Source organism: Lottia gigantea (assembly GCF_000327385.1).
Source record: "Lottia gigantea unplaced genomic scaffold LOTGIsca_36, whole genome shotgun sequence".
Lineage (NCBI taxonomy): Eukaryota > Metazoa > Mollusca > Gastropoda > Lottiidae > Lottia > Lottia gigantea.
The window spans coordinates 174,750-201,770 of NW_008709220.1; the positions used below are offsets into that span (position 1 = coordinate 174,750).

At 32.8% G+C, this 27,021-nt stretch overlaps 4 protein-coding genes across 4 annotated transcripts; 2 read left to right on the forward strand and 2 right to left on the reverse strand.

Moving 5' to 3' along the window:
- Positions 1-632: 632 nt before the first annotated feature.
- LOTGIDRAFT_178695 (hypothetical protein) lies at positions 633-1,165 on the reverse strand (the record flags this gene model as incomplete). Its single annotated transcript, XM_009058816.1, has 3 exons — positions 633-741; positions 777-973; positions 1,040-1,165. The coding sequence occupies 3 exons, from the start codon at positions 1,163-1,165 to the stop codon at positions 633-635; spliced, it is 432 nt and encodes a 143-aa protein (XP_009057064.1).
- A 5,841-nt stretch (positions 1,166-7,006) lies between these two features.
- LOTGIDRAFT_162789 (hypothetical protein) lies at positions 7,007-9,565 on the forward strand (the record flags this gene model as incomplete). The annotated part of the gene is made up of 3 exons (XM_009058817.1): positions 7,007-7,115; positions 8,360-8,543; positions 9,310-9,565. The coding sequence occupies 3 exons, from the start codon at positions 7,007-7,009 to the stop codon at positions 9,563-9,565; spliced, it is 549 nt and encodes a 182-aa protein (XP_009057065.1).
- Positions 9,566-11,871: 2,306 nt separating this feature from the next.
- On the forward strand, positions 11,872-16,270 carry LOTGIDRAFT_233205 (hypothetical protein). The gene is made up of 6 exons (XM_009058818.1): positions 11,872-11,982; positions 12,847-12,898; positions 14,401-14,533; positions 15,064-15,199; positions 15,476-15,610; positions 16,043-16,270. The coding sequence occupies exons 1-6, from the start codon at positions 11,899-11,901 to the stop codon at positions 16,157-16,159; spliced, it is 657 nt and encodes a 218-aa protein (XP_009057066.1). The 5' UTR covers positions 11,872-11,898; the 3' UTR covers positions 16,160-16,270.
- A 4,803-nt stretch (positions 16,271-21,073) lies between these two features.
- On the reverse strand, positions 21,074-21,421 carry LOTGIDRAFT_121307 (hypothetical protein; the record flags this gene model as incomplete). The annotated part of the gene is made up of 1 exon (XM_009058819.1): positions 21,074-21,421. A coding segment is annotated over one exon (348 nt), but the record flags the coding sequence as incomplete, so codon positions are not given.
- Positions 21,422-27,021: the final 5,600 nt, after the last annotated feature.

Here is a 27,021-nt window from a genome sequence, read left to right on the forward strand (position 1 = left end):
CATATACTACTTTAGTTTTATAGTCCTATGGGTCTTAGGTTTATAATCGTATGGGTCTTAGTTTTATAGTCCTATGGGTATTAGTGTTATAATCCTATGGGTATTAGTTTTATAATCCTATGGGTCTTAGTTTTATAATCCTATGGGTATTAGTTTTATAGTCCTATGGGTCTTAGTTTTATAGTCCTATGGGTATTAGTTTTATAATCCTATGGGTCTTAGTTTTATAATCCTATGGGTATTAGTTTTATAATCCTATGGGTCTTAGTTTTATAACCCTATGGGTATTAGTTTTATAGTCCTATGGGTCTTAGTTTTATAGTCCTATGGGTATTAGTTTTATAGTCCTATGGGTATTAGTTTTATAATCCTATGGGTCTTAGTTTTATAATCCTATGGGTATTTGTTTTATAATACTATGGGTCTTAGTTTTATAATCCTATGGGTATTAGTTTTATAGTCCTATGGGTCTTAGTTTTATAGTCCTATGGGTATTAGTTTTATAGTCCTATTGGTCTTAGTTTTATAGTCCTATGGGTATTAGTTTTATAGTCCTATGGGTCTTAGTTTTATAGTCCTATGGATATAAGTTTGATAGTCCTATGGGTCTTAGATTTATAATCGTATGGGTATTAGTCATACTCTCCAGTATGTACTCTAAAGTGAATTTTAAGACCAGATGCCTGATTAAAACTTTTTTTACAAACTTCACATTTGTATGGTTTCTCTCCAGTATGTGTTCTTATGTGTATGTCAAGACTCCTTTCAGAACGAACACACTGCAAATATCACATTCATATGGTTTCTCTCCAGTATGTTTTCTCATGTGAACATTCAAATAATAAGATCTTATAAAACATTTTTTACGAACATCACATTTGTTATGTTTCCCTTTAGTGTATATGTTTATATGAGCATTAAGAATACTTTTAATTGGAAATTTCTTTTTACAAACACCACATTTGAAAGGTTTCTATCCAGTATGTATTCTCATGTGTTTATTAAGCTTATACGCTATTAGAAACCATTTTCCACAAACATCACATTTGTGAGGTTTCTCTCCAGTATGAATTTTCACGTGAACTTTAAGAATTGATGATGCTTCGCAGAATTTTTCACAAACATCACATTGGTGAATTTTCTTTCTTTTTAAAGACTTTGCCATATCACTTTGTTTTTAAAAACTGTCGGTGGATGTAAACAAAGGCAAGACAGGAAGTGTAATATTTTACGGATTAACAACTTTGGATTTATAGATTTGTAACACTAAATTGCGGATTGAATAATATTCATAAACTAAAATTTTGCCTGGAAATATTACGATTTCCACCTATCAAATGATCTTTAATGTACACAACGGGTAGCACACTGGGTCGCGGTATATGGTCAATCCCGAATGACTGGGTGCTTTTTTTTATTTGTCTTGAACAAAAATTCGTATTATTTTAAATGTTTATTTTACGTATTTAGGGGTAGGGACGGGGGACTTAGCATTAGATGTATTCTCCAGCTTCCTAGATTGGAGGGGAGTCCATAGAGTTCGTGACTCTACTCCAGCCAATACCGTCAAAATAGCTATCAGAGGCTGGAATAGAGGCAGATTTTTCGGACTGGAAGGAAGGAGATATATATTGGGAGCCATCGGCATACAGATGGCACTATAGCGCCCAGAGGAGGGGTGTACAATGTGAATACTATTGAACAGATCCATGAGCAACATCTTAAACAAGCTCGGGGGTAGCTTCTATCACCCAGTCCCTTTTTGTCAACATACAGCTATAGGTATAGTCTAGGCGTCAGAGACTAGCTTGGAGTTCCATTTACAACTACACACACTTCTACCAAAAATAGATACTCAAAAGGTCGACAGCAGATTTCCCGATTCCAAATCTGTAACTAAGTCTGGACAAGAGTATTTTATGGTCAAAAGCAGTTGCTCAACTAATGTGATGGGGCCCATGGACTAATGTGAGGTGAGGACCCTTCTCCGGGAGATATATATATACGCTCTCCTGCATTTCGAGCCCCTTTGTAAGTTTTAGTCAATTTAATGTCTGTGAATTAAAACTTTGCTATTTCACTCATTTGTATATTACGGGTTGTTTAGTTAGATTGTATTTTCATACTTTTTGACTATATATTTTTTTCTGGGAGTTGGACCCTGTGGACTTGGATCAATCAACCAGTCCCTATAGTAATTGAGCTGGTATAGAAGCTAATATCAAAATAATTCGTTATATTAGCCAATTTTGATACTCCCATCCTTCACAAAAACATAATTATTGATGTAAATTATCATACTATTTTCATGATTATCCTTAGCCCTGAACACTTATCAACTTTAAAAGATGTTACAATTTACCAAATAAATAAAACAATTTTATGTCTAGATAACATTTATTACTTTAACCGTTCCAATGTGGTTTTTACACTATGTCATAAGGACCAATTTACCATGAATAAATGCACTGTGGCCAATTTACCATGAATAAGGACCATGTGACCAATTTACCATGAATAAGGATCATGTGACCAATTTACCATGAATAAATGCAAAGTGATCAATTTACCACGAATAAATGCAAAGTGGCCAATTTACCATGAATAGATGCATAGTGACCAATTTACCATGAATAAATGTACAGTGACTAATTTACCATGAATAAATGTACAGTGACTAATTTACCATGAATAAATGCACAGTGACTCATTTACCATGAATAAATGCACAGTGACTAATTTACCATGAATAAATGCACAGTGACCAATTTACCATAAATAAATATACAGTGACCAATTTACCATAAATAAATATACAGTGACCAATTTACAATGAATAAATGCACAGTGACCAATTTACTATGTATAAATGCAAAGTGATCAATTTACCACGAATAAATGCACAATGACCAATTTACCATGAATAAATGTACAGTGACCAATTTGCAATGAATAAATGTACAGTGACCAATTTACCATGAATAAATACACAGTGACCAATTTACCATGAAAAAATATACAGTGACCAATTTACCATGAATAAATGTACAGTGACCAATTTACAATGAATAAATGTACAGTGACCAATTTGCCATGAATAAATGCACAGTGACCAATTTACCATGAATAAATATACAGTGACCAATTTACCATGAATAAATGCACAGTGACCAATTTACCATGAATAAATATACAGTGACCAATTTACCATGAATAAATGTACAGTGACCAATTTACAATGAATAAATGTACAGTGACCAATTTACCATGAATAAATGCACAGTGACCAATTTACCATGAATAAATGCACAGTGACCAATTTACCATGAATAAATGCACAGTGACCAATTTACCATGAATACATGTACAGTGACCAATTTATAATGAATAAATGCAAAGTGATCAATTTACCATGAATAGATGCATAGTGACCAATTTACCATGAATAAATGTATAGTGACTAATTTACCATGAATAAATGCACAGTGACCAATTTACCACGAATAAATGCACAGTGACCAATTGACCATAAAAAAATATCCTGTGACTAATCAACCATAAATAAATGCACAGTGACTAATTTACCATGAATAAATGCACAGTGACTCATTTACCATAAATAAATGCACAGTGACTAATTTACCATGAATAAATGCACAGTGACCAATTTACCACGAATAAATGCACAGTGACTCATTTACCATGAATACATGCACAGTGACCAATTTACCATGAATAAATGCACAGTGACTAATTTACCATGAACAAATGCACAGTGACTAATTTACAATGAATAAATATACAGTTACCAATTTACAATGAATAAAAGCAAAGTGACCAATTTACCATGAATAGATGCATAGTGATCAATTTACCATAAAGAAATGCAAAGTGACCAATTTAGCATGAATAAATGCACAGTTACCAATTTACCACGAATAAATGTACAGTGACTAATTTACCATGAATAAATTCACAGTGACCAATTAACCATGAATAAATGCACAGTGACTCATTTACCATGAATACATGCACAGTGACTAATTTATCACGAATAACTTCAAAGTGACCAATTTACCATGAATAAATGTCCTGTGACCAATTTACCATGAATAAATGCATAGTGACTAATTTACCATGAATAAATATACGGTTACCAATTTACCATGAATAAATATACAGTTACAAATTTACCATGAATAAATGTACAGTGACTAATTTATCATGAATAAATGTACAGTGACTAATTTATCATAAATAAATGTACAGTTACTAATTTATCATGAATACATGCACAGTGACCGATTTACCATAAATAAATGCACAGTGACCGATTTACCATAAATAAATGCACAGTGACTAATTTACCATGATTAAATGCACAGTTACTAATTTACCATGAATACATGCACAGTGACCAATTTGCCATGAATAAATGCAAAGTGACCAATTTACCATGAATAAATTCAAAGTGACCAATTTACCATGAATAAATGCACACTGACCAATTTAGCATGAATAAATGCACAGTGACCAATTTACCATGAATAAATGCACAGTGATCAATTTACCATGAATAAATGCACAGTGACCAATTTACCATGAATGAATTCACACTGACCAATTTACCATCAATAAATGCACAGTGACCAATTTACAATGAATAAATGCACAATGACCAATTTACCATAAATAAATTCACACTGACCAATTTACCATGAATAAATGCACAGTGACCAATTTACCATGAATAAATGCACACTGACCAATTTACCATGAATAAATATACAGTTACCAATTTACCACGAATAAATGCACAGTGACCAATTTACCATAAATAAATGCACAGTGACCAATTTACCATGAATAAATGTCTCGTGAAAATTTAACATGAATAAATATACAGTGACCAATTTACCATGAATAAATGCACACTGACCAATTTACCATGAATAAATGCACAGTGACTAATTTACCATGAATAAATGCACAGTGACAAATTTACCATGAATAAATGCACAGTGACTAATTTACCATGAATAAATGCACAGTGACTAATTTACCATGAATAAATTTCTCGTGACCAATTTACCATGAATAAATGCAGTGACTAATTTACATGAATAAATGCACAGTGACCAATTTACCATGAATAAATGCACAGTGACCAATTTACCACGAATAAATGCACAATGACCAATTCATCATGAATAAACGCACAGTGACCAATTTACCATAAATAAATGTCGAGTGACCAATTTACCATGAATAAATTCACAGTGACCAATTTACCATGAATAACTTCAAAGTGACCAATTTACCATGAATAACTTCAAAGTGACCAATTTACCATGAATAAATGTCCTGTGACCAATTTACTATGAATAAATTCAAAGTGACCAATTTACCATGAATAAATGCACAATGACCAATTTACCATGAATAAATGTCCTGTGACCAATTTACTATGAATGAATTCAAAGTGACCAATTTACCATGAATAAATGCACAGTGACCAATTTACCATGAATAAATGTCTCGTGACCAATTTACCATGAATAAATTCATAGTGACTAATTTACCATGATTAAATGTCGCATGGCCAATTTACCATGAATAAATGTCGAGTGACCAATTTACCATGAATAAATGCACAGTGACCAATTTACCATGAATAAATGCACAGTGACCAATTTACCATGAATAAATGCACAGTGACCAATTTATTCGTGGTAAATTAGTCACTGTGCATTTTCTGAGAAACATGAATTTTCTAGCTAAGCTAATCAGTAATACTACATGTTTTACTAATACTAATAATATATACAGCTCACCGTCGATATTTGAGCCTTAAATCCATGTGTGTCCACAATTATTCGCGTTCGAAAGTTAAAAAGACGACTCGTCTAATTCTCGAGAGTGTCATATATAGAAAAATAGAAAAGACAGATGTAAAAAAGAAAGTGAAAGTGAAATTTATAGTTTGAGGTATATTTGGAGGGGTTATGCAATATTCGTGCAGATCGGCTGAAGACTGTTTACATAAACCTAAATCAACCCTGAATATGGCGAACCATGTCAAATGAATTTTAGATGCTGTTGGCTTTCTTGTCATTATTATGGATTATACAAAGGGAGGTGAATTTTAACCCGTGGTTCATTTAATCCAAATAGCTGTGTATAAGTCAGTGAATTATAACCAATGACAGTTCGCTTTTCAAATACGTTCTCATAATAATATAAATTAACAAGTTTCATACTTCGTGTATTCATTTTTACACAACAATCCCCGACATTGAATTGTAGAAGGATAATAATTGGCTGCTTAGAAAATCACCTAATAATAATTTAATAGTAAATTCCTTATTTGGCTAAAAAAAAATAAGTATAAAGGCATTTTTACAATTGAGCCTAAAAGATTAACTGAACAATTTTAACACAACACTCTAATAGAATATACACAATATAATATAGGCCCTACAATCAATCTTACACTATATAAATATCGACTATTTTGTAGATTTTGTATCAAGTACCTGACGACATGATTGAATAGTTATACTGAACACCAGAACACGTTATTATACTTCCTCCAGTTTTAGAATTCTGTATTCCTTATTTGGCTAATGATGACAGGAAATGTCATTTAGGCCTAGTGTGCAATTAGATTTTTTACACCTAACCCTAAAAATGATTGATCAAATAATTGAAAATGAATCGTTACTTTTGCGTCCTAGTATTTACCAAGTATTCTGAATAAGAACATTATACAATTTCAGTGTTTCTTTGAAATAATATTTTATGTATGAACACATAAACAAGTACAACTTCTGCAAAATTCGACTCATCCTACTCTTTTGTTGTTAATCGAGTCTATGGAGTACACCATTTAGATAAAAGAGCGCGTACTTCCTGTCCTGATGACAACATCCGGAAATAATTCTCAATAAAACCGAAAATGAAACTTCGTAATAGAAAACAACAGTGATTATTTCAAAAGGAAGAAATGGATCTCATGGTAGATAAACATAATAAAACTGTTCTTTCAGAACTTCAGCCGGGTGATATTGTAGAATTTAAAAGAGGAATATACTCTCATTACGGAGTATATATTGGTAAGATCAATAGTTTTAGTTTTTAACAATAATAATAATACAGTGGTGTAACCTATTTTCGTGGATATAAGGATTCAACACCGAATTTCGTCAACGTTAAAAAAACGAAAAAATTTTTTTCATGTCTTAGATGTTTCTACAAAATAATTGAAATTGGTTTATTTCGATTTTCCTTATGAACCCTTCACTTTGACCCATATTTCATGAGCAACCAACTCGGCAACCGCGGCAGAATGCGTCACTTATTTTCGTATACAATGTTTGATCTATACATAAGTCTAGAAAAACATGTTGTATGGATACCGGGTGGTATAATTAACATTATAACTAGTGACAATTCCTTCAAAGAACCACGATTAAAAAAAAAAATAGTGACTGACAAAATATGATACATATCGTGATTTATTGCTAAAAGACACTGAAACAACATAAGAATATGGTCCACTTTGTGTTCCATAGAAATTTTCTGCTGACACAGAATCCGCTAGTTGATCACGTGACTTCATTCGTTGGACTACATTCTAGCAGACAACACTTGGAATTCCGATTACCGCTTGGGATTATAAGGAAATTCGGCCGATAAAAAATGGTGACGTTTGGTAATAACTGAAATCCGCCATTTTGTATTTGTCAAAGTATACATAAATACATTTTACCTTGGATTAAACTAATGGATTCATTCTACTAGCTGATATTGTACAGAAAACCCATGTTTATCAAAACAAACTAATGCGGAGGTCGCGAAAGGTCGCTCATGTAAATTATTAATCCTTTCTGGAAATCCATGAATAATAGGTTTCCATGAAATTAAGTTACTTGACTGTAATAATAAAATCTTAGGCTAGGGGTATCCAGTTTTTTATATTAAAGGGATAGGTAGGCCATTTTTTTGACCAATCATACTTTAGTCTCAGAATTTTTTAGCTGACCTAATCAGTAAGCTTAATTGTGTTCACAGTACACTGTCGATATTTGAGCCTTCAAATCCATGTGTGTCCAGAATTAATTGCGTTTGAATGTTAAAATGACGTCTCGTCAATTGAAGATATATTCTGTGATAAATAGAAAAAACACATATAGAAATAGTCAGTAAAATTCCTAGTTTGAAGTATTTTTAAAGGTATTATGTGATTTCCGTATATTTCTAGTACTTCTAAAGAATATTTACATTATTCAAAACTCAAATCAACCCCTGTCCCTTTTACCGAAACTTATAATATTTTGGTTGTATTTTCTATCAACAGGGAATGAAGAAATAGTTCATCTATCTGGAGAAGATGAAAATGATGGCTTGGACGCATTTGGTGTTGAACACATCTTTACCATTAGTGGCCAACTTTTTAACAAGGCTTGGGTGAAAAAAGACAAATTTCTGGAAGTGGCTGGTAAAAGTAAGGCCTATAAAGCAAACAAAGACACAAAAAGACAGTGAGTTGTTAATCATCTTTCTGTACCAAGATTAAAATCTAGAATGTTTGAAATACAGTAATCACTCTGTATTTCATCTTCGCAATGTCCAGCTATTACAAACTTCATCTTCGCAATGTCCAGCTATTACAAACTTCATCTTCACAATGTCCAGCTATTACAAACTTCATCTTCACAATGTCCAGCTATTACAAACTTCATCTTCACAATGTCCAGCTATTACAAACTTCATCTTCACAATGTCCAGCTAATACAAACTTCATCTTCACATGTCCAGCTAATACAAACATTGTACTTATACCTAGACTGTCATAGCCACTTATTTTGTATCATGGAACTTACATGATACAAAATAAGTGGCTATGACAGTCTAGCCACATGATGGAAGTTTGTAGATGAAATAATTTGATTGGATTGTATGCCAGTGAATACGGCCAATCAGAGTCCAGTTCAGAAAGTCTGTGAACGCGAAACCATGTTTACTGATGAGAGCTCTGATTGTAAAGAGCTTTCCTACATAGCATCAATTTGCATTTCTCTAATTTTCAATCAGATGTCTATGGTACGTGCAATCCACTTAAAATAATCATATAAAGCATACTTTGCGATTAAACGCTTATTTTTTGTGGAATTGCAGAAACCACAGACGTCTGACTGAAAATTGGAATGGTGCAAATTGATGCTATCAGTGTCGCACAGCGCCCTACACATGAAAAGTTTAAAAAATATCTTTACAATCTCTTTAAGCTATCTTTTTTATTTTCAGGCCCCTTCCTGCCCATAAGATTGTAGAAAATTCTTTATCAAAGCTTGGACGTGTTGGATATAATATAATAACCCAAAACTGTGAACATTTTGCTAATTGGTGCAGATATGAAACGGAGAAGAGTGAACAAGTTGATGGATTTCTTACTGCTGTGTTCTTAGGAGCAGCTGCTGCAGGTACCCTGGCCGTAGCTTCTCATTACATGGGGAAGAATAAAAGAGAGAAAAATCAACCTCAGGGATATTACCATCAATAGACAATTAATCCAATTACAACCAGGGATAAAGACAAGGAAAGGTATTTGTGCACATTCAAGATAGTTTAATAATCAGACCTGGATGTGCAGAATATCTTTACCTTGTATAAAGGGATTGTAAAGAGGTTTTCTAAATTTTTTATGTGTATCAGGGACAATGATAGCATCAATTTGCACCATTCCAGTATAATTTTAGTAGAATTGCTAGAACCACAGATGTCTGATTGAAAATTGGAATGGTGCAAATTGATGCTACCATTGTCCCTGATATACATAAAAAATCCTCTTAACAATCCCTTTTATTTATTGAACTTTACTACTTCAACCTTGTATTTTGATAAAACTGATATGATTAATTCTACAGTTTCCAATTACTGGAATTGACCTTTTTGATTCCAATTAAAAAATTAATTTTTATAATAATTTTAAAAATTATTAAAAAAAAATTCAGATCAGAATTGATCTTTGGTATGTGATATATTTTTACTAAATGAAATTTAGGTAGGCTTGTTATGCTCCATTGTCTAAAGTTTTATATTGTAATAACTACTGTTCTTAAATTTCATCTCTTTCTGTGATTTTTAGTATCAACTAATATAAGAGCCAGCCTCCTGAAATGGGGGTACAAATAAGGGACAGACTGAATTAATGGGGGGACAACTCTTCAGATTCAAAATGTGGCCATTCTGTGGAAGACCCATAGATGCAAGCCTCATATGTAGCATCCAAGAGGATTCCCTCCAAAAAATATTTTGGAAAATAGAATGGATTTGTTGCATTCTGACAAATATTTGGAGACAAAATTTTTAGATATATTAGAAATGTAGTGGGGGTGCAATTGGTATTGCCACTGAATAATATATTGTACTAGTAATTGTCGAAGTTGCTGGAGTTGTCAATGGATTACAGTCACCACCTTAAAGATGGGTTCCCTTATTTTCATTTATGAAAATGCTAATACTTATATGAATACAAAGTAGAGGTGTTCTAATGACTTGTCCATAATTAATTCATAATTAGCTAAATACGAAGAGAATTCCCAGCAGAATTCTAATGAGTGACCGATCAAGAAAGATCAAAAAGTCTTTTTTTGTTTATTCAGACTAAGCATACATGGACGAATGATTGGTTAAAACTGTTAATTATATGCAATAAGAACATAATATGATTAAGAATACAAGATAATTCATTAACACCAATTAATCAAATAGTTCACTCTAAAGAAAAATTAGGAAAACCATCTTTAAATGGATGCGCATTTCTATTTAGTCTATCATCCAGTCCTACAGCTTCGAAGAAACATTTCTGTGATATTTATAATGATATGATTATAATGGAACCTATTATATTTAAATTATTGTCGGGTGCCAAAATAAAGATATTTTTATTGTAACTATAAAATTCTGTATCTTGTTGATCCCGTTCTTTGTCTACCACTTGAATTTTCTTCAGGTAGATGTCCAGTACTCCAGTGCAAAAAAGTCATGTTTTCTGTGGGTGGCGTTTCTTTTTGGGGCGTTTCTATTGGGGGCGTTGAGTTTCTGATGGGGGCGTTGCGTTTCTATTGGGGGCGTTGCGTTTTTATTGGGGGCGTTTCTATTGGCAGCATGTCCTTTGTTATACTTAAAGTAATAATAAGAGTTAACTCATGATAAACATGTTTTAATTCATGACAATTTTATTCTGATATAGATTATTCATAAAGGGTACATTTATAGAAATGAGAAGCTAGCCTATCTAAACAACGATTAGAGTTTTTCATATAACTCAACATTGCACATTTATACCCCGCCCCAACCCTGAAAAAAAAATAATGATAATGACCGATGACATTTAAAACTCCAGTTATAACCCCCCTTTGAAAGGATTCAGCACCATTAAACCTTGAGCCAGATATAGCCCACGTACTTAATATTAATAATAATAATATCTTTATTACAAAAGGGTAGAAAATTAAGCACATTACCGATGCGCATCAAGATAAGACCCTGAGTGAGTACCCAACGATAGGCCTGTCTTCCATTTTCTCCCTTATAGACTTGAATAGCGGACACGGAAACAACGTCCAAGAACGTTCGATTGGAACACAAACTGAGATTGAACTACATATTGGAAATCGAAATAGGCTAATGCCACTGTCATGTTTTCCTCATTACACACTGCAGGATATTGTCTGTCTTCATTAGCTCAATCGAGAGCAAGAAATATGACGGGCCGGGGTAGTACAAAGGTTGATAGAGTATTAGCGTCTCTTTAACCTCTTTAAAAGGGAGACAACCAACTTCTTACTGTTGTACAGAAAGACACCTTGTCAAAGCTGGACGGAGTATAAGATGTCGGGGGCTAAATTGATCTATTTTAACGGTAGAGGAAGAGCTGAAATCATCAGGCTTGTTCTAGGATACCTGGAAATTGAGGTGAGTTGAAATTTGCATTGATTCTTCCAGTTCTGTAATCTGGCAGCAATCATTCTGCGAATCTTGGGCTAACATAACTCACAGACGCTTGAATATTGGAATTAACCTTGATATGGGCCCTGCTGTAGCATAGTTGTATATAAGATACAATAAGATTAATTTCATATGTGCATATTATGGCCTCTGAAAACAGCATATATGCGAACAGTGAAAAGATAAATTGACTATGGAGATAATAGCTATTGATGGCAGTATACTGTACCATCGTGAAGTTAAGAGTTCAAACCAGGGTCGTTATAACACGCTATAAGTATCAACAGCTTGGTATCGAATTTTTCACCATTCTGTACTAGCCCTATTGTTATTAGATGTATCGTTTTACTAGAATATAAACATGCCAACTTGGTATATGAAAGGGGCTGTGAAGAGGTTTTTTAATGTATAAGGGGGACTGATAAATTCAATTTGCACCATTCGGCATTCCAATTTTCAATCAGACCTCTGTGGTTCTAGGACACAATAGCTCCAGTCCATATAGTTTTGTGTGCTCAACTCTCTTCACAATGTCGTAGGTAATATTCATCGTCGGTGAAATTGTACGAAACTTTTGCATACCCAATATATCGATTGATAAAGGGGTTGCGGGTTAAATAAATAAGATGTAGTTATGATCTAAAACCTAACTTTGTTAATATTATATAAGCATTGGATAATTTTTATATAATCATAATTGTTCATATTCAGGTAAAAAAAACAAAAAGAAAGAAAATATTGGTTTAAAAGTGGGCACGGTCTTCAGGTTTTTTTCAATTAAATGTATTTATAACATTTGTTCTATTTTAATTAGAAATTTCTTCATTACAGTATGAAGAAGAATATTTGACAGAAAAATCTCAAATAGAGAAACTGAGAGCAGGTGAGAAGATCAGTTCAGATATTTCAATTTTAACAAAACTTTGGAAGTAGGCTACACTGTATATTTCACAAACATATTGAAAGTTCGTCTTCATTCAGGAGCAGAGAATCAGACGTAAGATTAATGATAAATGATCATAATAAAATACTATATTAAAGTACATTTTTTCATGGTCTCCCGTGCAAGTTCTGCTAGCGCTCTGCAACAGATTCAGCTTGATGAAAACTGCCCAGGATTGCCGAATGAGTTTTTAATGTTGTTGATAAAGCAGAAATTTAGGGCGTCAACTATTTGATGTCATTTCGTTTTTAAAGGGATTGTAAGGAAGTTTTTTAAATGTTTAATTCTTATCGGCGACTATGATAGCACCAATTTGCATCATTCCAATGTTTGTGGTTCCTGTAATTCCACCAAAACTAAGTGCCACAAATCGCTCGAAGAGGCTTATGTGATAAAGCATATATTGCAATTAGTGTCATCAAACACTCATTTTGGTGGAATTGCACGAACCACTAGGCCAACAGTCGTCTGACTAAAAAATGGTGCAAATTGATGCTATCAATATCCCATGCATACACATAGATTTTAGAAAGGCTGTGGCTATTCGCACCGCAACGTTACAAACAAAACCCTAACAAAGTCACTTAATATCATTCTTGACGATCAAAATGGTTTCACGTTTTAAAAAAAAAACCCCAAAACAAGCGCGCCTATTATGTTTTATCTTATCCGTACTGTTGTTAGCAGCCATAGAGAACACGCATCGTGACGGTGTAAATAACCAGTGCGTTTCTGAAAACCTCTTTACAATCTCTTTAACATAATCCCTTATAATATGACAATTTGGCCTTGGCCTAACATTGACAAAGAAGTAGGACATTGTTGAGGGAAGACTACCGTAACATTATTTAGTGTAAAGAAAATGAAGCGTGTTTTCGTTTACCGAGAGTATATTTTTAGTACACTGTAGCTATACTCATTATCATAGGCCAATTCGCATCACTGGCATGAATGAATGAATGAATATAACGACCAATTAATTCTACTTTTCTGCTCCATCGACTCATAAGAGAATGATTTAATTTTTTAGAAAACTGTTGTATATTTGAATTGTAAACTGTTGTATCTTGTATATTTTAGATGGTAAACTGTTGTATCTTGTATATTTGAATGGTAAACTGTTGTATCTTGTATATTTTAGATGGTAAACTGTTATATATTTTAATGGTAAACTGTTGTATCTTGTATATTTTAGACGGTAAACTGTTGTATATTTAGATGGTAAACTATTGTATCTTGTATATTTCAGATGGTAAACTGTTGTATCTTGTATATTTGAATGGTAAACTGTTGTATCTTGTATATTTCAGATGGTAAACTGTTGTATATTTGAATGGTAAACTGTTGTATAATGTATCATTTTGATGGTAAATTGTTGTATATCTAAGATGTTATAATGTTGTACAGTTTAGAATAAGAAGATAAACTGTTGTATATTCTAGATGGTAAACTATTGTTCCAGCAAGTACCTGTATTGGAAATTGATGGTAGAATTTGGTGTCAAGGTGGAGCTATTGTCAGATATCTGGCTCGTAAAGGTCGTATCTATGGTAACAATGATCTTGATGCATCAAGGTAAGTGGTTGATATAACAAGCAAAAAACATTTATGCCACAATTACTGTTTTTTTTTTTTGTAAGTTCATCCAGTGCCCGAATTTCAAAATCTGGGAACCACCAAGCTCCACAGGTGCAGAAGAACTTACTTCCCAAGCTGGGGAACCATCAAACATCACAGGTGTCCGAGAACTTACTTCTTAAACCTGGAAGCATTAATAAATACCCAATATAAAAAACACAGGTACCCGAGAATTAGTTCCAAACCGGGGATTCACAAACACCATAGGTACCTGAGAGGTTAGTCCCCAAACCACAGGTACCCGAGAAATCTCGTAGACCATTTCCATATATAGATGTGAGAAATAGGCTGAAAACTGTTCAAATAATTCATTGTCTTTTGTAGAATTGAGTGACTTTCTTTCGCTTATTGTAGTGGGTGGGGTACCTAGGGTTAACGTTACCAAGTTTTAACTATGGGTCATCGAATAGAAAGGATCCTCGAGAATAGAAGTTGAAATCCCTGAATTGATTTTGTTTTGTTTCTAGAATAGATGAACTGTACGATGGATCTCGAGATTTCTGGATCGCGTTTGCTGCTATAGGATTTCAGGATGAAGCTCAAGCACTACAAACTTCTCTTATCTCTAAGACAATGCCCAGATATTTACCTATTTTCAATAAGGTAAGTCTGACATATATTAAAACCTGGAACCTTATTCATGAAAACTTAACTAAGGATTTTTTTAGTTTAAAGGCCCCTAATCGTATTTTTTAAAACATGGGGTCATAATTATGAGTGCTTTGGAGATGTCGCAATATTTTAAATGGTAAACTGTTCTTTCCCGATGACACTTCGATATCCGAAGTCCGTTGTGTGAGTTGATACAACTAGAATGATGACGGGATTGGCTTGTCTACGTTTTTTTATGGGGATATTCACTGTTTCTTTATATCCCAGATATTAGAAGATAACGGCTCTGGATATTTATATGGTAAGAGTGTTACATTAGCTGATCTGGGACTACTAGAAGCGTTGTTAATGGTCCATGAATATTTTGGTACCAGTTCTATGGAAGCGTTCCCAGCTGTCCAGGTATGCATATTTACATTCGAAAGGGTACCCACGTTTACACCTGCTTGATTTGTAGGAAATCTACAATGTTTGGACAGAAAGTATAATTGCACCTAAACAGTGATATCACATACGTATATCTCGTCTTAGGAACCAGAGTTGTCTGGCTACGTGGACACATAACTGTATTTCAGTCTTCCATTTACAATGTCAAGCTATTACGATTTTTGTCTTATACCTTGACTGCAATAACCCCTTTTCTGTAAACAAACTTTCTGTCAAGGGTTCTCATTGGCTGTATGCGGTAGCGTAGCGTACAATCCAAACCAAACTTCCATGATACAAGAAAGGTGGCATGTGCAGTCGATGTATAATACGAAGTTTGTGATAGATTGACATGGGGAAAATGGTCTTCCAGTTAATCCAATTCATTAATATTTTCTCTTATTCCAGAAATTTTACAATTTGATGACGGAGGACAGTAAAATAGCAGCGTTTTTAAAGAGTCCACATAGAAAAGGGAAGAATGACGATGTTTATGTGTCGACTGTTATGAAAGTTCTTACTTAATGATGCTGTATTGTCAATGATTTCTACTGTCTGACTATTAGTCGGAAACATCTGCCACTAACCCAGCCTCTGGTAGCTATTTTGTCGTCCGCTGAAAACTGTCCAAATATCAACCAGGCTGGAATAGAGGCAGATTTTCGGTCTGTATCCTGTTCAGAATCACATCAGTCACTTTTATGTGAATTGAAATATCAACTCCTTTTGCTGAGAATCATCAAAGGTCATTGGGTTCATGAAAATATCAACCGATCAAAAATTATTATTATGAAAGAGGAGAGGAGAATTTTCATTCCAAAATGTGAATCATTTTCACAAGAGAGTTTCTCAAACCATATATTTGTGACAAAATAACAACAATTCTGAACTCACTGTGGTCGGAGAGTAGATTTCTTTTCTCAACTTAATCCAATAGGATAAACAACTCATTCTTACTTATTTTACCTCATAACCCAAAATCATTAAAACCATTCTGAATTTTGGGTAAAAAAACTGCTGAATTTTTATTAACTTTATAATAAGATATTTGTATCAGAGGCGCAGATCGCTTTTACAATGCGGGAGGGACCAGTGGCGTACGCAGGTTTTATTCAAAAGGGGTCGGACCGTAGGTGCGAATTCGATTGCAGAGTATTGCGGCATGAGAACGTTTCAGTTGAGCTGGTGACACCGTATCATTATAGCTCTCAGAAATATTATAGAAAGAAGGCACCTTCTTGCATGTTACTGAATTTCCAGTCATCCAGTGGGTGCCCACGACAGAGGCTGAATGGAGATGGGTCCCAAAACGAACGAATGGTCTTCCTGTCACTCGACCATAAATTGTTCAAATAGTGCGCCACATGCGCCCATGATTTGTATTTCCTAATATATAATTATATTATCTAAATATCGATATTTACGGAATTTTCCATTATTATATATTTTTTATCTTCATAACTGCCAAAGATGATACTAATTGTTTTTCATTTTAACCAAATAAATGTTTCTATTGATATACATGTACAGTAATAAAATATTTTCACTGTTAAAATAGTGCTCAATACATCAATTATAGAGCAATATAGAAATACTAGTGTTAAAATAGTGCTCAATACATCAATTGTAGAGCGATATAGAAATAGGCTACCAGTGTTAAAATAGTACATCAATACATCAATTGTAGAGCGATATAGAAATACCAGTGTTAAAATAGTGCTCTATACATCAATTGTAGAATGATATAGAAATACCACTTGTAAGATGCACATTTATCATTACTTTCGTTTTCTTATTAATTTGTGATTTTTGATTACCACATTGTGGAAATCTAGCCATATGGTTTAGGTAGTCTTTATCTTCCAGACACTGTTATGACTGTTAATTTTTTTATTACTAATTTAAGGCTGGATAATGTTTATTTTCTCTTACTCCATTTTTATTCCTTGTATTAATTTTATTATCCAAGAATTTGTACCTGGAAGGCATATAATACGGTTAGCATAAATAAATTCTATTTCAAAATCACTATATATGTTTTAAGCATCTAGTCCAATAGTTTATCAATGCTGTCACTGTCAAAATTATAACTTATAAGTTATTTTATGTGCAGTCTGTTGAGTTTATAATATGTAATGTTAAAGGCCCGCTCACACCGGTGGGTTCGTTTTGCCGCATTGCCCAACTTGCCGCATCGTGCCCAACTGCACAAAAACAACTTGTAGAACGAAACTAAAGGTTTCTGATAAAATCCGGAATGGCCGTTTGTTTCACATGAAACGAAATATTTCAATCTGTTGTTCCGCATCGATTTTCTTTTTATTTATAATTTGGACCTGTTAGGGAAATCGAAACTATAGTTTCAAGACTTTCGTACTGTGCCTTTTTACAGAGGCATACTTTTTGCTATTATGGTGACAATACTGAGTTTTCAAAATATAACCCTCACGGTTTTAGATTCCGCAATACTTATTTTCCTGTAGATCTATCCGATGTCTGAACTGTCATTTTTTCTAAACGATCGCAGGTTTGTCTATTTTTGTCTCCATATTTCATATTGCGTATATTCATTTTTACATAACAATCCGTGACATTGAATTGTAGAAGGATAATAATTGGCTATTTACCACTTCAGTTATACTGAACACTTTATGCTTCCTTCAGTTTTAGAATTCTGTATTCCATATTTGGCTAATAATGATAGGAAATGATATTTAGTGTGCAATTAGATGTGTTTTTTTTAACACCTAACCCTAAAAATGATTGATAAAATAATTGAAAATGAATCGTTACTTTTGCGTCCTAGTATTTATCAAGTATTCTGAATAAGAACATTATTCAATTTCAGTGTTTCTTTGAAATAATATTTTATGTATGAACACATAAACAAGTACAACTTCTGCAAAATTCGATCAACAAGCCTTTGTCTACGACTCATCTTACTCTTTTGTTGTTAATCGAGTCTATGGGGTACACTATTTAGATAAAATAGAGAGTACTTCCTGTCCCTTTGACAGGATAGGGAAATAATTCTATACGAAACCAAAAGTGAAACTGTGTAATAGACAACAGTGATTATTTCATAAGGAAGAAATGGATTCCATGGTAGTTAGACACAATAAAACTGTTCTTTCAGAACTTCAACCGGGTGATATTGTAGAATTTAAAAGAGGAATATACTCTCATTACGGAGTATTTATTGGTAAGATCAGTAGTTTTAGTTTTTAACAATGATAATAATAATAAAATCTTAGGCTATGGGGTATTCAATTTAAACGGTAACAAACCAAAAAGGAAATAAGGGCGGGGCTGGTAGAAAGTGCAACAGTGATGTTGTCTTGATGACTTGCATCTTATGCATCTTCAACATGTTAAACTTTGAATTATGAAATTGAATTGATCTGGTGCTTTCCAACACATATTTTTGGGCACAAATGTACTGTATAAAAATATTGCTTTTAAATTTTTAAAACTTCTTCTTGGGGGCCTTTGTATTCTGGAGTTCTATGTTTGCTTGGAAAAAGATAAAACAACAAAACCCCAAAAACATCTCATCACTTTTGTTATATTAAAGGGATAGGTAGGCCATTTTTTTGGCCAATCATACTTTAGTCTCAGAATTTTTTAGCTGACCTAATCAGTAAGCTTAATAGTGTTCACAGTACACTGTCGATATTTGAGCCTTCAAATCCATGTGTGTCCAGAATTAATTGCATTTAAATGTTAAATTGACGTCTCGTCAATTGAAGATATACTCTGTGATAAATAGAAAAAACACATATAGAAATAGTCAGTAAAATTCCTAGTTTGAAGTATTTTTAAAGGTATTATGTGATTATGTGATACATTTCTAGTACTTCTGAAGACTATTTACATATATTCAAGACTCAAATCAACCCCCTAAAAAAGCACAAAAACCGAACTTTTTAGTATTCTGGTTGCATTTTCTATCAACAGGGAATGAAAAAATAGTTCATCTATCTGGAGAAATAGTCAGTAAAATTCCTAGTTTGAAGTATTTTTAAAGGTATTATGTGATTTCCGTATATTTCTAGTACTTCTAAAGAATATTTACATTATTCAAAACTCAAATCAACCCCTGTCCCTTTTACCGAAACTTATAATATTTTGGTTGTATTTTCTATCAACAGGGAATGAAGAAATAGTTCATCTATCTGGAGAAGATGAAAATGATGGCTTGGACGCATCTGGTGTTGAACATATCTTTACCGTTAGTGGCCAACATTTTAACAAGGCTTGCGTGAAAAAAGACAAATTTCTGGAAGTGGCTGGTAAAAGTAAGGCCTATAAAGCAAACAAAGACACAAAAAGACAGTGAGTTGTTAATCATCTTTCTGTACCAAGATTAAAATCTAGAATGTTTGAAATACAGTAATCACTCTGTATTTCATCTTCGCAATGTCCAGCTATTACAAACTTCATCTTCACAATGTCAAGCTATTACAAACTTCATCTTCACAATGTCCAGCTATTACAAACTTCATCTTCACAATGTCCAGCTATTACAAACTACGTACTTGTACGTAGACTGTCATAGCCACCTTTTTTGTATCATGGGAAGTTTGTTGATGAAGTAATTTGATTGGATTCTTTGCTAGTGAATAAAGCCAATCAGAAAGTCTGTGAATGCGAAACCATAATGTTTACAGCCTATCCTTCGAGGGCTCTGATTGGCTATATCACTGGCGAAAAATAAAATCAAATGGTGGCTATTGCAGTGAAGGTATAAGGGAGAAGTTTATAATATCTTGACATTGTGCAGATGATTTTTATACGCCCACATGAAATGGGGGACGTATTATGTGTGTATGTCCACAATTGCTCGTAAACACTCTAGAAGGCACAATTCTTGACTGATCTTGACACAACTTGGTATGATTGTTTGTAAACACCCAAACTGAACCCTATTGAAAATCAGAAAAATCGATAGATGGTGCAATCCTTGACAGATTTTGATGAAATTTGATGTGAGTGTTTGTTATCATCAAAGGATGAACTCTATGGAAAATCAGAGATAACAATTAGTATGAGTTATTGCCCTTTCGCTTGATAATCATTTAATTTTTGCTTGTAAACACTCCAGAAGGTTCAATTATTGATGGATTTTGACGAAATTTGGTTTAATGTTTGTAATCACCTTAGGATGAACCCTATCAAAATACAGAAAAATAGTATGAGTTATTGCCCTTGTTCCTGAAAAGATGTTGAATACTCTAGATGGCACAATTCTTGACAGATTTTTACAAAACTTAGTAATAGTATCGCCCCAAAAAGTTCAAAAGAAGTGTATGTCTGAAGGTTGAATATTTCATACTGGTAATTGTTACTGTACTGCCAAATATTTTTATTTAAAATCAAGCTGCGTATATTATCGTGCCTGGCATGCTACCTTATAGAATAAATTTGAAATTGTAATAATCAAGAAGTGTGTTCTAACCTTGTTAAAGAAGTGTGTTCTATTCTTATTAAAGAAGTGTGTTCTAATCTTATTAAAGAAGTGTGTTCTAATCTTATTAAAGAAGTGTGTTCTAATCTTATTAAAGAAGTGTGTTCTAATCTTATTAAAGAAGTGTGTTCTAATCTTATTAAAGAAGTGTGTTCTAATCTTATTAAAGAAGTGTGTTCTAATCTTATTAAAGAAGTGTGTTCTAATCTTATTAAAGAAGTGTGTTCTAACCGTATTAAAGAAGTGTGTTCTAATCTTATTAAAGAAGTGTGTTCTAACCTTATTAAAGAAGTGTGTTCTAATCTTATTAAAGAAGTGTGTTCTATTCTTATTAAAGAAGTGTGTTCTAATCTTATTAAAGAAGTGTGTTCTAATCTTATTAAAGAAGTGTGTTCTAATCTTATTAAAGAAGTGTGTTCTATTCTTATTAAAGAAGTGTGTTCTAATCTTATTAAAGAAGTGTGTTCTAATCTTATTAAAGAAGTGTGTTCTAATTTAAAGAAGTGTGTTCTATTCTTATTAAAGAAGTGTGTTCTATTCTTATTAAAGAAGTGTGTTCTATTCTTATTAAAGAAGTGTGTTCTATTCTTATTAAAGAAGTGTGTTCTATTCTTATTAAAGAAGTGTGTTCTAATCTTATTAAAGAAGTGTGTTCTAACCTTATTAAAGAAGTGTGTTCTAATCTTATTAAAGAAGTGTGTTCTAATCTTATTAAAGAAGTGTGTTCTAATCTTATTAAAGAAGTGTGTTCTAATCTTATTAAAGAAGTGTGTTATATTCCTTAATATTGTCTTTTGTTTTGTTACATAACAATTCCTGCTCTATAAAATCAAATGCTCACTTGTGGGACAAAGTTATTGCTTTACCGAACGCCCTGCTTTGTTTTCGTTAATCGAAAAATATTTTTTTTTTTTTTTATTTCTTGACAGAGTACCACAGACGAAATGGTACATGGTATGGTGATTTTAGAACTATGTGGTACCTATACTCCGTGGTCATTAGATTTTAAATGTAAAACGGCAGAGTTTTGCAAAACCGGACATACGCACATGTGTACAACTATGAATAACTACGGACAACACTCTAGTGTGTATTTACAGCTCGATTTGCATACGAATTTCTGCATTGTATTACATAAACGTAATGTCATACTATGGCACTTTAAATTATGCAAATTTGCTATATGTTTTGCAAGTTATAATAGGAAACTCCCTTTAGCACCGTACTAAAATGTTTAGTGTGAAGTCAATGGATCTGAAATTTATAGGGGAAAAATTTCAAATGTGTTCAATATTTAAAGCCTTTTATCTCGTGACCTTGAACTCTCGTGACCATAAGTTTCATATGACCGAAAGTTTGAGGCAATATCTATCCATTGGTAGTTTAATTTTTCGTTTCCGACGTTAACTTCCGGTTTTATAGGCGATTGAAAATAGCGAAAATTTCTTGTTGGAGCAAAAATTCCTAACAGTATAACATGCTTACCTTACATGTAAATTCAAAATCCCATTCACTTAACATGGTGCAATGATTGTAAATACCCTGTCAACACTTGTTAAATCTAATTAAAATCAAAATTATCGAATTTGCGTACTGCGCATGCGCATTACCAAATTTCTTTTATCCGAATTTCACCAAACTTGCTATGTATGTGTATAATCCAATTATAAATTAGATTGAAATATCAAATTTTTGTTGTGCGCATGCGCATTACCAAATTTCTTATTTCTTATCCGGATTTCATCAAACTTGGTCTTTATTAATTGACAAACATTCTTTTATTCCTAGTCAATATACTTAAAACTCCATGCACTTTTGGATATTTAAATAATTGCAATAGACCATCTTCGTATGTACCTGAATGTCGTAACCCGCCCTGCATCAGTACTGTTATTAGAACAGTTCTAGTTTTTTTTATTATTATATACTTGGACGACTCTGGTCTTTATAAAGGTGATAGTGACAATGTCCTTATTTTCATATTATCACATTTAGGTAGTAGAATATATTGACTTGATAAGCTATCTTTTATATTTTCAGGCCCCTTCCTGCAAAGAAGATTGTAGAAAATGCTTTATCAAAGCTCGGGGAAGTAGGATATAATATAATATTCAAAAACTGTGAACATTTTGCTAATTGGTGCAGATATGAAATGGAAAAGAGTGAACAAGTTGATGGATTAGTTACTGCAGCATTCTTAGGAGCAGCTGCTGCAGGTGCTTTGGCTTTAGGTTATTTCATGAACAGGGGGAAAAAAGAGAAAAAACAACCTCAATAGACAATTAATCCAAGACATCCAGGGGATGTAGATGAGGCAAGGTATCAGGGACAAAGATAGCATCAATTTGCACCATTCAAATTTTCAATCGGACGTCTGTGGTTCTTGCAATTCTACTAAAATTTTGTGTTTTATGACGTCACCCCCACCAAGTTCTTGCATGATACAAGCAAATTTTGCTATTATTATGTCCGTGATATCATGACGTGTCCCCCGTGATCTGCGCCCATGATTTGTATTTCCTAATATATAATTATATTATCTAAATATCGATATTTACGGAATTTTCCATTATTATATATTTTTTATCTTCATAACTGCCAAAGATGATGCTAATTGTTTTTCATTTTAACCAAATAAATATTTTTATAGATATACATGTATTTTTAAGTAAAATCTGCTGAATTGTATATTAATTCGTAAGCGAACGCCCTGCTTTGTTTTTGTATTGATTTTTTTTTTTTTTTTTTTTTTCGTCTACGGCAGGCCGGTTTTCTCGGCAACGGCAACAGGTACGGGAAAACGGACTTCATGGCGTTTTGTAACTCGTGGCTAATAACAGTTTAAATGTAAAACGAAAATTTTCTGAGCAACATTACGCAAAATTGCAACAAACGGAAAATGGACTCTAGAGGGCGTGTTTATCAACCGATTTTGATCGGGTTTTCTGCATCGTATTTCTTGTAACAAAAGACAAATGATATTAGTTGAAAATTTTCGATTTTCGAAAATTCGTTCAATACTTTTTTTTGCCGTAATTAATCAGAAAATACTATTTCGGTTGTTATTTGGTGGATTGTCTTGTAACTTACATGGTGTGGACCGCCAGCATAGTGGAATAAAAGCACACATTTTTTTATCACTTCCGGTTTCGATGTTAGTACTTCCGGTGGTATCACTTCCGGTGAAATTGAGTTATGTCCAAAATAACATATGCACTATAGTACCAGCCTTAATACAAACTTACTAAACTGAAAAAAATCGCACCGGAAGTAACATGTAGGCCGCCATTTTCGTTTTTCCTCATTTTGCAGAAATTGCTATTCAGAGGCCATTTATCATTCGATTTGCGTAACTTTTGTGTCATACAATACGTTTAATGTCTGTCGACAAAAAATGGGAAGCATAATTTTGAATTTCGGTTTTGCCTTTTGCTATTATGAGATAAATCGGCTAATTAGATTAACCTGGCTGTTAACCCCAATAGAAATCAAAGTTTCAGTTGTTTTAAAGATACCCTCTCTTTTATATTTTTTTAATAATACATGTTTTACGACCAGTTATAGTATATGAATAAGCTCCTCGGTGGATTGAACCATGTTATACTGTAAATTGAGCTTACGCAAGCACATAAAAGGGATACCCCCACTTAATTTCCCAACTTTCTTATTTCTTATCCGAATTTCACCAAACTTGGTATGTATGTGTATAATCCAATTATAAATTTGATGGAAATATTGAATTTTTGTTGTGCGCATGCGCATTATCAACTTTCTTATTTCTTATCCGATTTTCACCAAACTTGGTATGTATGTGTATAATCGAATTCTGATTTTGATGGAAATATTGAATTTTTGTTGTGCGCATGCGCATTACCAACTTTCTTAATTCTTGTCAGAATTTCACCAAACTTGGTATGTATGTGTATAATCCAATTCTAAATTTAATGAAAATATTGAATTTTTGTTGTGCGCATGTGCATTACCAACTTTCTTATTTCTTATCCGAATTTAATCAAACTTGGTATGTATGTGTATAATCCAATTATAAATTCGATGGAAATAACGAAATTTTGTTGTGCGCATGCGTATTATCAAATTTCTTATTTCTTATCCGGATTTAATTGGTCTTGGTCTTTAGTAATTGACAAACATTCTTTTATTCCTAGTCAATATACATTAAACTCCAGGCACTTTTGGATATTTGCATTTAGAGATGCAGAAAAGTATTTACATCAATGTACTTGCAATAGACCATCTTCGTATGTACCTGAATGTCGTAACACGCCCTGCATCAGTACTGTTATTAGAACAGTTCTAGTTATATATGTTTTATCTTCATAACTGCCAAAGATGATGCTAATTGTTTTTCATTTTAACCAAATAAATATTTCTATAGATATACATGTATTTTTAAGTAAAATCTGCTGAATTGTATATTAATTCATTCTGTTTCATATTATATAAACAACTCCTTTCTTTACTTCAATTATAACTTATTCCCATCAGTTCAACTTTTCAATCAAAATTCACAATCCATCAATATACAAAGTTCTGACATTAATCATTAATGAGCACTATATCAAGTTCTAGTACAAAATATTTACTTTCCAGTAATAGATGATAGAAACATAATAATTCTTTACCAATATTTATAATCTTATTCTCTGGTTCAGAGCTGTCAATTAGACTGTATTGAAGTTTCAAACACCACTTAAACTAATATATAAGTACTACAGTCAGAATTCAATAGAGTTTGTTGTAATGTAATGATGTAGATTAGAGCTGTTAAAGATGGGTTCCCTTATTTTTATTTATGAAAATGAAAATACTTATATGAATAGAAAGTACATGTGTTCTAATGACTTGGAAAAATACCAGTTTGTCTCACATGTCCATAATTAATTCATATTCAGCTAAATCATTTAGCCTAAATGATAAGAGAATTAACAGCAGAATTCCAATGAGTGACGGATCAAGAAAGGTCAAAAAGTCTTTATTTGTTTATCCAGACCGTACAAAAATGGACATTTATGATTGGTTAAAACTGTTAATTATATGCAATAAGAACATAATGATATGATTAAGAATACATGATAATTCATTAGCAACACAAATTAATCAAATAGTTTGCCATCTTTAATAGGTTGTGTATAGTCTAACGCAAATATTTCTGCTCATCCGTCCACTATATTCAGGTAATTTAAATATCAATCAACACAATGTATAGTTTATATGACTATTTATTCTATTGGTTTAAATTACAGGGGAACAATTATACTACTGCTTCAAACATTCAAGAGTAAAAGTTTTCAAGGAATGAAATAATGTCATGTATTGATTATTAATGTAGTTTGTAGTTATATCACCCCCCATTTCTTCATTTGATGCCCAGTGGCGGAGCCATATTTACGTCTGAGGGGGGCGATCTGAGATTGTCCAAATTTCCAACCCAGATATGAGATTTTTGCCCAAAAAATTTGCTTTCGGGGCTGCGAGGGAGGGACCCCCTTATTGGCTCTGCCACTGTTGATGCTATGATTGCAGACTACACCATTGAAATGGTGTCATAATTATTGCTATTATCTCTTTAATTTTATGACGACACGTGTAAATTGTGTTAAAACGTTACTTACTTTTCTTATTAAAGAAGTGTGTTATAATATATTCCCTTGTGTTTTCTGTTATATAATTATAGATATCTCAAATTATATAACAGAAAACACAAGGGAAAATATTATAACACACTTCTTCGTGTTGAAGAAACGTTATGTACTTTGTTTTTGAAGTGTTTTATACCATATTATATTCCCTTGTGTTTTTTGTTATATCTACTCTCCACTTCCAAATGTTGTTCAAATCTTATGCAATTATATCCTTAATATTAACGATTTACAATCTTCTTTAAAAATTTAACAGTATG